Genomic DNA, 11,558 nt, shown 5'->3' on the forward strand with positions numbered 1-11,558 from the left:
CTGTGTAGACTTAGGGAATTTGTGTGGACCTGGGGGAAGGTTGTCATGGAACCCACCTTGCTTTGGTGGAGGCCTGCAGAAAAGAGACTGAGGGAGTCTTGACAGATTAGAATAGTGGGGAGGGGGAAAAAAAAGAGAACACCATTCCAGGCAGAGGGAACAGCATGTGCAAAGGCCTAGAGGCGAGGAACTGAAAGATGTTTAAACGTGGCTGCAACCACTGAGTTGGAATGATTGGACGCGTGGTTGGGTCTTATAGGCCTAGGTGAAGAATTTAGAATTTATTCCAAGAGCCGTGGGAGCCAAAGCTAATCTTTTATTTTTTTAATTTTTTGAGACAGGGTTTCACTTTGTCTCCTAGGCTGGAGTGCCGTGGCGTCATCATAGCTCACTGCAGCCTCCAACTCCTGGGCTCCAGCAATCCTCCTGCCTCAGCCTCCCAAGTAGCTGGGACCTCAGGCGTGAGCCACCATGCCCAGCCTTAATCTCTTTTTTTCAAATCATTTTGTAGTGTGAAGTATAACAGAAGAGCACACAAACTGTAAGTGGACAACGTGATGAATTGTCACCAAGTGAACACACTCACAGAATCAGCTCCCAAGGCAGGAGACAAAACGTGACACACCCCGCTAGCAGCCTTTCTTGTCCCTCCTCCTCAAGCATAACTCCATGAAGTCTGACACCACAGGTCACTCGGGCCTGTGTTCGTCCTTTGTGTAAATGGAATCACACGTGCTCTGTACTCGTTTGTGCCATTCTGCGTCCTGTGGGAGACGCGTTGTGCTGTTGGGTGTAGCTGTAGTAGCCTGTTCCTTTTCATGGCTGTGTAGTATTCCTCGGTGACACTGTGTCACAGTTGATCTGTTCAGGGGCAGTCGTGACTAATTATGGTGACTCTGAACACTCTCGTTCAGGTCTTTGCGGTGGACTCACGTGACAGTTCTGTCGGGGGAGGTCTCCGGGAGGGGAGTTGGCCTGTGGGGTGCAGATCGGCTTTCCGAAGGAGACGGAACGGTTTCAGTGCCAAGTTGGTGTGGGTAGGTGAGTTTGGGGTTCACGAGGATAGATGTCAGGCGGGAGTGACCTCATCGTGTGGGGAATGTTTAGAGGTGCTGTGGCTGCAGTGGGGGAGGGGTGGGGCCCAGCCCTGTCCCCTGACCCCTCATTCTCTCCCTGGGGACATAAGACATTTTCCCTGAGGTCTGCTGTTTTACCACCACCCGTCCCAGTTCCCTGAGGTGGGGACACCTATGCTCGGCAGCCCTTACAAAGCAGGGACGGCCACCTCCCAGTCCCTGGGTTGGCAGCCCAAGGTCCCCTTGGCCCAAGTCCCAGAGTAGGAAAGGACTGAAATCAAGATGGGGAGACTGGGAGCCACCCGTTTTCTTTCATGGCCCGGTGGCGTGAGGCCATGGGGGGGGGAACTTCAGGCTGTCCCTTGGGAGGACCCAGGCTCTGCTGGGGGTCTGGGTTCTCTGATCTCTGAAAAGGATACGGGAGGGCAGGGAGTTGGCATTCTCTTAAGGGCAAAGAATGTGGTTTGGGAGCTGTGTGGCCTGGGGCATGGAAACCAGCCCTGTCACTTATTTGCTCAGTGACCCCTTTCTCTTTCTGAGCCCCTCTGCCCACCCGTCAAATGGCTGGCTACACCTCCAGCACCTGGGCAATGCTGTGTGACCCCACGTCTGCAGCTCACCCTCTCTGGGCTAGCCATGGGAGGGAGATGAACCACATGCAGACACCTGACTCACCCAGGACTCGATGTCCCAGCCCGCAACAAAGGGCGTCTTGGATGGAAGGAGCACCCCCCCGCAACACAGAGACAGAACACATTTCTGAACCTTCTCCCATCTTTATTTGAAAGGCACAGCTAAGCCCACCCTCGATACAGCATTGTTCACGTCTCTGCAGAGATCAAACGAATGAGCACAACAAAAGCTGACTATATACAGACACAGGTGTGGCTGTTGCTTTTTTTTTTAAACATTTTCCTCTTTTTTTTGTTTTAATATCCCCTTTCTTAAAAGACAAGCTAGTATACTGGAAAAAGAAAAAAATAATAAAAAATTAAAAAAAAAAAAAAAAACCAAGACAGCTTTAGTACCCTCATCTTTATTTTGGGAAGGGGAGAAGGGAAAGTCCTGGGTCACCCGCCCCCACCCGGCTTGTCCCAGCTAAGCGTGCCCCCCTTTCTCGGGCGAGGAGAGAGGACCGGGTGGGCATGGGGGTATCTGGAACTAGCGGGGGTGGTGAGCAGGGCCGGGACCCAGGGGGGACGCTGTGGGTGCCCAGGACGGGGAGGGGGCAGCTAGCATTGTGTTTGCATGCAGTGCCAGGGCGGGAGCTGTGGCGTGTGCCCCGCGGGGTCCAGCGAGCAGACTACCGGTTACACGTGTTCTGAACAGGGGAAGTGCTGGGGGTGTTGGACTTCTTTAGGTTTTGCTCCTTTCTGACCTAGTCTCCCTGTGCCCTCCAGGCCTTAGCTTGCCTCATCTATGTCACGAGCAGGTATCCACTCACCTATTCGGGCTGCAGGGGAGGAGGAGGGAGGGGGCCGGGACTTGGGGGACAGGAACAAAGCTAGGAGGTAGCCCCAGAGGAGGGCCAGGGCCCCAGCGGGTGGCCACCATAAATACTACGGATCTCGAGCTAAACATTCCTTTCCCTCCGTGCCTCGGTGTCCCCTCTGTTCCCCCCACCTCCCCGACCCTCCCCGTCCCGGCCGCCTGCTAATCCGACTTCTCGCCGTCATCCTCCTGGTGGGTGTCCCCGTCGTGCCCGTTCTTGTCTTCCTTGGAGAGGTGGGCCTGGGAGCCCAGCGCGGACAGCGAGAGGAGGCCAGTGCCCGCGCTGACTGCCGGCAGCGAAGGTGGCTGCAGCCCCACGGGCAAGGGGGTCAGGGGCAGGGCCAGGGCCTGCAGCTGGGACAGCTGGTGGGCTTGGAGCTGCTGCTGCAGGGGCGGGGGAGGGGGAGCATCAGCCGTCAGGGGCCCACCTGTCCCCGGCCTCCCCGCCCACCGCGCAGGTGCCCAGACCTACTCGGATGATGGAGTTCAGCTCAGGCGCGGTCACCTGCTTGGCCCTCTCGATGGCTCCCAAGACCTGCTGCTGGTGCTGGAAGGGCGGGGTGAGAGAAGAGGCAGGCGATTTGTCCTAATCCTGGGGGGGAGGCGGGGACACCGAGCCCAGCAGAAACCCCACTACTAAGCAGGGCCCTCCTGCCTCTGGCAGCAGCTCTCCGCCTCAAAAGAAAACGCCTGGCTCTGGCCACTTCCTTGCACCAGGCCTGTCTCTTCATCTGGCAAATCGGGAACAAATGGTGCCAGATATTTAGGAAAAGGTCTTTCTTCAGTGAGTGCGAGAGAAATCCTGGGTCATGATCCCTCCTACGTGCAAAGCCACGTGCAACTTGGTAAAGAATGTGGGTTGTGTGCAGTACACAACATGACCAACTGTACAGGGAAGTCCTCATCCTACGAGCTCAGAGACTAGGCTCTGAGATGTGAAAACCTAAGCCCTTCTCCTTTCGCAGCTGGGGAAGGCTCAGTGACTTCTGGCAGGGCTGGGGTATGAGTCCAGGGCTCAGGGCATTTCCTTCCACAGATCTCCCCAAAAGTCTCACTCTCTTGCCATCAGATGCTAGAATCCACCAATCTCCCTTTTTGCCTTGGCTCCTAGGAAGCCTCTGTTGTAAAAGGAAAGCCCAAGTCTAGATCTGAAGGGCTCCAAGGACCCTCTTCTCTGGGGCTTTCCCCGTGTTCTTCTAGACTTGTCTCTGGGCAAGTAAGGCACCCGAAACATCCCTGGTATGAGCAGAGATTAAAGAGGAAATGACAGATTTTTAGGAGTGAACCCGACAGGGAACAGGAGCCTGGCTGTCCATGGCCGAGGTTGGCGGGGGGGGTGGTGGGCAGAAGCAGGCCTCCCACCAAGAGTCAACCCACTAAAGGGGAAGAAAAGCTACCGCCTCAGGGGTCCATCTGGGTGTGTGTGTCCACGTGTCCCCTGTGCACGTGTGTATCTGTGCATCCATCTGCTTGCACCCATGTGTGTCTGCGTGCACCTCCCCGCGCGTACACGGCGTTTGTGTGTCTGTGTACGTGCGCACACCCTGCTCCGAGGCCCGAGGCAGTGCACAGAGCTCTGCATGCGTCTCAGGAGGGCGAAAAGAGAAAGAAATATGGGAAAAAGTTCTGGGCGCAGTTCTGGTGCATTTGACATCTTTTACCCGTGAAGTGACTCACTGGAGCCGGGAATTCCACGGCGGGGTGAGGCCCAGCCTCCACCTCCCTGGCGCCCCGGGGTCGCTCTGGCCTGGGGTTTCCTCTGCACAGGCCCGGTTTGGTGTCGGGGGGTCCAGAGAGGGGAGGCCCGTGCCCTGCAGGGCTCTTACCTCCTGGGAGAGGTAGGGCAGGACCTGGGCACAAATCCCGTTCAGCCTCTTGACGATCTCAGCCTAGAACACACAGACGCTTCAGTCCCCAAGTGGGTGGCAGGTGCAGACCAGCCCTGGGAGGCCTGCCCGCCCAGGGGCTTCCCTCTAAGAGGGGCTGGGCCGGGCGGGGAGGGCTCAGCCAAGCCCTTTTCAGGCCCAAGGGCACCCAAGCTGTGGCCGTGGCCGAGGGCGACCAGAGCTGGCTCTCTGCCTGCAGCTCAGTGTGCAGGAGGCGGACCAAATCGGGGCTCAGCCGCTCCCGGAAGACCACACACAGCGCCTCGTGGGTAGTAAGCGCTCCCTGAAAATGTAGGGACAGGTGGGGGTGGCAAGTCGTGGGGAAGGTCTGTGCCCCTTCTGTTCGGAGGAAAAAAATCCCAGGGGCCTGAACAAGAGGCGGGGAGCTGGAGAGGGGGCAACAGGGCCGCCCCGTATATGGCCAAGGGCCGGGTGCTACCCGGCTGGGGGGGTCCCCCAAAGGGGGGCCGGAGGAGGAGGGAAACAGGCATACCTGCTTGTGCATCTCAATGTTCAAGCCGTAGGACATCTCGTAGTACTGTGTGGGGGGAGGGAGAGAGAGAGAGATGGGGGCAGGGAAGCATGGGGGGGGGCATCGAGAGACAAAGAGATGGGGGAGTGACACACAGCGACAGAGAGAGAGACAGCAAGAGACAGCTGAGAGGGCAGGAAAGGAAGGGAGCGTCAGGTGGAGAGAGACAGAAAGCGAGGGAGGGAGGGACACAGGCACACAGAGTCCCAGCCAGCACAGGACAGGGGCGGGGCCGCTGGGGCTGTGGGCGGGGCCGCTGGGGCTGTGGGCGGGGCTCAACCCCCTGCCCATCTCCCCCCCCCCCACATTCTGGGGCTCCTAATCTCCTGTCTCTGTATGTCTTGTCTGTGGGTGGGCCCAGACTCGGGAAGTTGGCCTCCCTGGGTATAAATACTGAGGATAAACAAAGCCTGCTGGCTCCAGCTCTGGGGCCAGCAGCCACCGGAGCCCCAGGTCTGCCCCTGCCCCTCCCCTGCTCTAAACTCTCCCATGTCTCCCCATCACCCCTGGGGGGAAAAAGCCAAGTTCATTCCCAGATCTTTGCGTGGTTTCCTCCTCTCTGTCCAGCAGGCTCCTACTTATTCTTCAAAACCCCAGACACAATGCCCCATTTCTCCATGCAGTCTTTCTCGGACAATGCCCCCTACCCTCTGGAGTCCCAGGTCCTCCTGTCTCTGACTCCAGCCCCACCCCTGCTGGCTGGGAGGGTCAGTGTCTGGTTCTGCATCACACCTAGTCTGGGAGAGCTGGGCTCTGGGCTGAGTCCTCTTCGAGACCCCAGCGTTGCTGGGCTGTGGCCAAGCCACAGGGCTGGGGTGTGAGTGTGTGGCGGGGAGAGGTGGGCAAGGCAGGGGGTTTTTGATGCAGAAACTGCTGCCTGGCAGGTACAAAACCGAGCAACTGATTCTGGTAGCAAGGACGCAATATCCTCCCCGCCCCCCCCCCCCACACACACGAGGGGGGCTCACGCCAGGGGCCCCCGGGGTGTGCCTCCCAGAGCTTGGGTGTGGAGGGGTTAAGAGCGCGGATGCCCGGAGCTCGGGGGTGGGGCTGCTCCCCCACGTCAGTTCCTGGCTGTTGGCTTTCACAGCCGGTGCCGCCTCCTCCTCTGCCAAGGACAGCCGGGGACCTGGCGGGCCCAGTCTGCAACCCGGCGGTTTGGCACCTCGGCCACTGCCCGGGCAGGCTGCCAGGCCAGCAGGGCAGGCTCAGCCCAGCGGGGCCGGCTGAATGGAGAACAGCTCCTGAATGCCCGCACTTCCCGGGGGAGGTGCCGCCTGGGCGCAGGGGTGTAGGCAGCAGCTGCCTGCACAGGAGGAGGGTCGGGGGTCCCTGCCCGGCCGCCCTCGGGGCCCAGGGTGACTATACCATCACATAGTGACGCTGCATCTCCGACTTCTCGCTGGCCAACTTGTCACACTCCAGCTTTAGGCTGAGAAAACACAGGGGGAGATGAGGGGGTGACATGGATTGGCGGAGGCCAGGCTGAGGCCGTGCAGGGGGGGAAACTGAGGCTCCGAGGGCCTAGAGTCCCCGGCAAGGGCAAAATCAGCTCTTTCCTGGACGGACAAGCCACAAACTCTGTCGTGGGGCTGTTGGGGCGGGGGGGTAGCAAACACTGAATCCAGGGGCAGGGGAGCTGGTAAGAGTCGAATTGGGGAGAGCGACTCGGTATAAAATGGGGAGCAGGAAACCAACCTTGCAGATCTTGGGGCAGAAACATAATCAAAATAACTAAAGTCAGAGCGACCCTGAGTCAAGGAGAGATCTGAAGAACCCGTCACCTCTCACGATCTCTGATGAGGTCACCAGCGTCATCATCAGTCTCCTTTTACAGATGATGTAATGGGCGCCCAGAGAGGTTGAGTAACTGGCTCAAGGTCACACAGCCAAGAAGCAACCCAAGCTCCCAACCATGAGGGAGAATTCTCTAGACCCAAACAGAAATTGCGCAGAGCCCGAGAGGGTGCGGGGCTGCCAGGGACAGCTCCGGGCTGGACTCCCCGATGGGTTCTAGCCTCACGGTGGGCCTCCGCCCAGCACAGTCCTCCCGAACTGCCCGCTTTTTACAGCTGTGAGATGACATCAGCTCCCCATTTCTATGCTGGGGGGCCAAGGAGGGTGACACAGGAGCTTCTTTCAGGGGCTCTCAGTAGGGATGAGCTGTGGGCATTTCTCAAAGGCCCCCAGGAGGGCGGTAGGGCGCGAGGGACACTCTGTCCTTAAACCTCTTTCTATGCAGTCCAGCACGGGGGCCCCTTGGACCTGGCTATGGCTTCACTGTCCCCTCTCACACCCCCAACAGTACAGAGCCAGACGACCTGGGTTCACAGCTCTGCCCTGCTCCTTCCTTGCTGTGTGACTCTAGGCAAACTCCTCTACCTCTCTGGACCTTCTTGGTTCCATTCCACCCTCCCAGGGTAGGGTGGTGAGGATTCCAATGAATTCAGAAAAGTTCTGACAACAGTGCCTGGCATACAGTAAGCACCCAATAAATGCGCGTGAAGTCTTCTTGCGCCCGGGAGCTTGGCAGTGTGCTCCCAGAGTGGAGTGAGACGCAGCTGGGGTTGCCTGGGACCTCACAAACTTTTAGCTAATTTGCTTTAAAAATGTGCATCTGCTGCCACCATTAAAAAAAAAAAACCAGGGCCGGCTGCAGTGGCTCATGATTGTAATCCCAACGCTTCGGGAGGCTGAGGCGGGAGGATCACTTGAGGTCAGGAGTTTGAGACCAGCCTGGGCAACATAGCAAGACCCCATTGCTATGAAAAATAAAAAAATTAGCTGGGCATGGTGGCTGCACCTATAGTCCCAGCTACTCGGGGAGGCTGAGGCAGGAAGATCACTTGAGCTCAGGAGTTGGAGGCTGCTGTGAGCTATGATGATGCCACTGCACTCCAGCCTAGGTGACAGAGCGAGACCCCTTCTCTTTAAAAAAAAAAAAAAAAATCAGGAAGTTTCACCCTAAACTCTAGATTTTCTGTCCTTTCTTGAAAAATAGGACTATCCAGCCACCCAGGGCCTGTAATGCCACCAGAATCTGTGTGTGTCCCCAACATGGCAGGGACCCTCACTGGATAGCGGGAAGCCCAGACCCTGTGGATGGAGGCCCTAAAACCCACCCAAAGTCACACGACACTGTGACAGCAATCTGATCCTTTGCCTACAGAATGGGGTCAGCTCTGGGCCGCGATGAAGTGGGCAGAGTCAAGCAGGGACCCCAACAAAGTTTCTGGGGCCCACCAGAGAAGTGGGCTCCAGTGTCTTCAACTGTCAGTGACTCAGTTTCCTCATCTTTAAAATGGGCACAACAAGCCAGACACAGTGGCTTGTGCCTGTAATCCCAGCACTTTGGGAGGCCAAGGCAGGAGGATCGCTTGAGGCCAGGAGTTCAAGGCCAGCCTGGGCAACATAGCCAAACCCCATCTCTACAAGAAATAGAAAAAGTAACTGGGTGCAGTGGCAGCACCTGTAGTCCCAGCTACAAGGGAGGCTGAAGCAGGAGGATCACTTGAGCCCAGGAGTTGGAGGCTGCAGTGAGCTGTGATGATGCCACTGCACTCCAGCCCAGGGAACAGAGCAAGACCCTATTTCCCCCACGTCCCCCAAAAGCTGATATTCTCCTTTCTTCTTGGAGAAAACCCAGGAGCCTTCATTGAACACTTCTGGGGTAGGTAAGCTTCAGTTTGTGGGGGGCCTAGGAGCCAACGGGGATTTAGGCACAGCCTCTGACTTCTCGAGGTTCCCAGGCAAGGTGTCCCCTCCATAGCACAGCACTTGATCACCTGCATTCTTAAACTGGGAAGAGTGGCTGCAAAACTCAGCTCAGTTTTGTCACCTCCTGGCTGTGTGTAAAGCCTGAGGAAATCCCTACCCTCTCTAGGTTAAGTTTTTCTAGATATAAGAAAAGAACGATAATCCTTCCTTCCCCTGAGACCCCCCAAGGGCAAGCCCTTCAGGAAGGTCGGAGGTTAGGTTCTGGAGGGACAGCCGCCTCCATGCTAGAAACCCCTTCTCCAAAAGCGGGCAGGGGGAGAGGGACGGGCTGCAGAATTTACTCTCCTGGGGGTGGGCAGGTGGAGGGTCCCTCCCCTCGCTCTGATTGTGGGAAGGTCTTTTACTCAGTGGGGATAGGGAGGGGCTCCGAAGCCACGCAGTTGGGGCTTTGGGCAAATTATTGAACTTTCTGTGCCTCGGTTTTCTCATCCAGGAGATGGGACTGTTCGAAAGACCAAATGGATCCAATCTGGGGAAAGTGCTCAGGGCAGAGGCCAGCGCATGAGACACTCTAGACGTGCGTTTTTGCAAGTGTGTGCGTGCAGGGGGGCCACCGTTTCCCCTGCAGGCCTGGTCTAGCCATCTGCACCCGGGGTGGGGAGTGAAAGGGGCGCAGCTTCTCAGGGCTCAGGGACCCACCCCTCACCTCGGGTCCTGCTCACCTGTGATATTGAGCCTGCAGCAGCTGAAATTCGTCTTTGATGCGGTCGCAGGAGTCCGAGGTGGTGAATTTGAGTTGCTGGGGTAGGTGCGAGGAGCCCTATGGGGAGGGGGCGGCCGGGGTCAGGGACAAGCGGGGGGTCCGGCCACCCACCCTCTCCTGCAGGGCCCACGGAGGGAGGCAGCGGCCGGCGCAGCTGCAGCGCCCCCCACCCCCCCACTTCCTGGGCCGGTGTTTACAGCCCCTGGCACGGCCCCCGCCCCCGCTTCCTGCCCCCGCCTCTCCCGGGGGAAGCCGAGGGGGGTGGGTGCGCCGGAGCCGCCCCGTCCCCCGCCACCCCCACGCCTGCCCTTGGTGGGGGGCAGGGCGCGCCCTCTACCGCCCCTCCAGAGCGCGCGGTGGGGGGGGGCGGCACATCCGAGCGCCGGAACTGCTCCAACGGCCGGGGTGGGGGCTGTGGAAACGCGTCCTAGAAGAGCCCCCCTCTGCAAGTTGGGGTGCAGCGAGGCCTCCCTGCAAAGTCCCCTTGGGGGGAGGGGACTCTCTCAGCGTCTGAAACCTCCCGAGGGGGAGGCCACCCCAGATTCCCAGCGCCCTTCCTGGGGGCCGCGCTCTTCCGGGTGGGGTGCGCCCTGGATCCCCCCCACAACAGGCCCCGAGAGCTGCCCCGCGCTGGAGGTGCCCGGCGGGGCTCCCGGGGCGCCCCAGCCCCGAGGCCAAGGCCGGCCGAGGCCCGCCCGTCTCGGTGGGGGGACGCAGGCCGGGAGCTGGGGGGGGCGCTCCAGGCCCGGAAGCTCGGGGGACCGGGCGCTGTGGGGGGGTGTCCGGGAGCTGGCGGCAGGAGGGGCTGCGCTGGGCCCGAGTGGGGGAGGACGGGCCGGATTGGGGTGGGGGCGCCGGGCGGGAGCGGGGTGGGGGTGCGGGACGCGCACGGGGGGAGGGGAGCTGGGGGCGCTGGGGGAGGGCAGGGCCCGGCCCGGGCGGGGGGCGCCGGCCGCCGCTTACCGAATGCCTGCTTTGTGGAAACATCATGTCAATCGCGGCGGGGGGCGCGGGCTGCGCCTCGGCTGTGCGCCCCGGCTCGGGCTGCTCGGGGCGCCGGGCGGCCGCGCCTTTGTCCCGGCGCCGATCGGCAGCTCCCGGGGCCGCCGCCGCCGCCTCCCGAGCCCGGCCGCGCCCGCTTCCTGCGCCCCCTCCCCGCGCGCCCGGCCCCGGCGCGCCCCGGGCCCCTCCCCGGCCCTCCGCGCCGCCTGCCGCCCGCGCCCGCGGCCGCCGCTGCTATTGTCTAATGGCGGCGCCGCCGGGGTGGCCGCGGCTCGGCTGCTGCGGAGGCTCCGGCTCCACCTGCTGCCGCCGCCGCCGCCGCCGCCGCCCGAGCCCCGTGCGCGCCGCCGAGGGGGGGGCGCGCGCGCCCGGGAGGCCTGCGGATCCCCACCCCGGCCCGCCTCCCGGGGCCAGCCCCGCGCGGTGACCTTGGCACGGCGCGCCCCCGCCCCCCGCGGCCCCTCCCGGCGGGGGGCGCCTTGGCAGCCGGCCGGGCCTCGGTTTCCCCATCTGTCAAAGAAACCCCCCCACCCCACCCCACCCCACCCGGCAGACCCGCCATCTAAACCGCCGGCTCTGGCGTGGCACGACCTGGACGCGTGCCACGGACATGCTCTGTGACCTTGGCTCTGGCTGGGCGGCTGCTGTCGCTCAGCCTCAGTTTCCTCTTCTGCAGAAAGACGGGGGATACCGCCTGCCTCACGAGAGCCGCTCCTGCAGCGCACATTTGTGGTGCACCTACTGTGTGCCAGGCCCGTGGGGGGGCGGCGGGGGTGGTGTTGGGGGTGCCTTGAGACACACTAGACACAAATGCAGGAGTCAAACCCCAGACGGGAGGGTCAGATGGTGGTAACAGCTTTGGGGAAAAACAAGCAGGGGTGAGGGCACTGGGTGCCCAGGAAGGTGCAAGGTTAAACCAGGGGGAGGGGGATTCAGAGAGGGCCTCCTGGACCCCAAAAAGGACCTGAGGAAGGACAGCCTGTGAGCTCAGAGAGGTATGGGACAGAGATGTCCTCAAAGAGGCGGGGGCAGCAAGTGCAAAGGGCCTGGGGTTTGCGGCATTTGCCCCGGGGCACAGCTCCCAGAAGGCT

General features: G+C 60.8%; 1 protein-coding gene across 2 annotated transcripts; it reads right to left on the reverse strand.

Moving 5' to 3' along the window:
* Nucleotides 1–2,647: 2,647 nt before the first annotated feature.
* On the reverse strand, nucleotides 2,648–10,720 carry TLE5 (TLE family member 5, transcriptional modulator). Of its 2 annotated transcripts, none has more exons than XM_069480628.1 (7): nucleotides 10,429–10,720; nucleotides 9,425–9,522; nucleotides 6,354–6,417; nucleotides 4,947–4,991; nucleotides 4,394–4,456; nucleotides 3,040–3,114; nucleotides 2,648–2,948 (listed from the first exon to the last, which is right to left on the reverse strand). In XM_069480628.1, exons 1-7 carry the CDS (start codon nucleotides 10,453–10,455, stop codon nucleotides 2,730–2,732), a joined length of 591 nt encoding a protein of 196 aa, XP_069336729.1. In that variant the 5' UTR covers nucleotides 10,456–10,720; the 3' UTR covers nucleotides 2,648–2,729. The 2 variants fall into 2 exon arrangements, with proteins under 2 accessions (XP_069336729.1, XP_069336719.1); XM_069480618.1 differs by having other exon boundaries at nucleotides 2,648–2,951; nucleotides 10,429–10,713.
* Nucleotides 10,721–11,558: the final 838 nt, after the last annotated feature.

This window comes from Eulemur rufifrons, chromosome 2 (assembly GCF_041146395.1).
Source record: "Eulemur rufifrons isolate Redbay chromosome 2, OSU_ERuf_1, whole genome shotgun sequence".
NCBI lineage: Eukaryota > Metazoa > Chordata > Mammalia > Primates > Lemuridae > Eulemur > Eulemur rufifrons.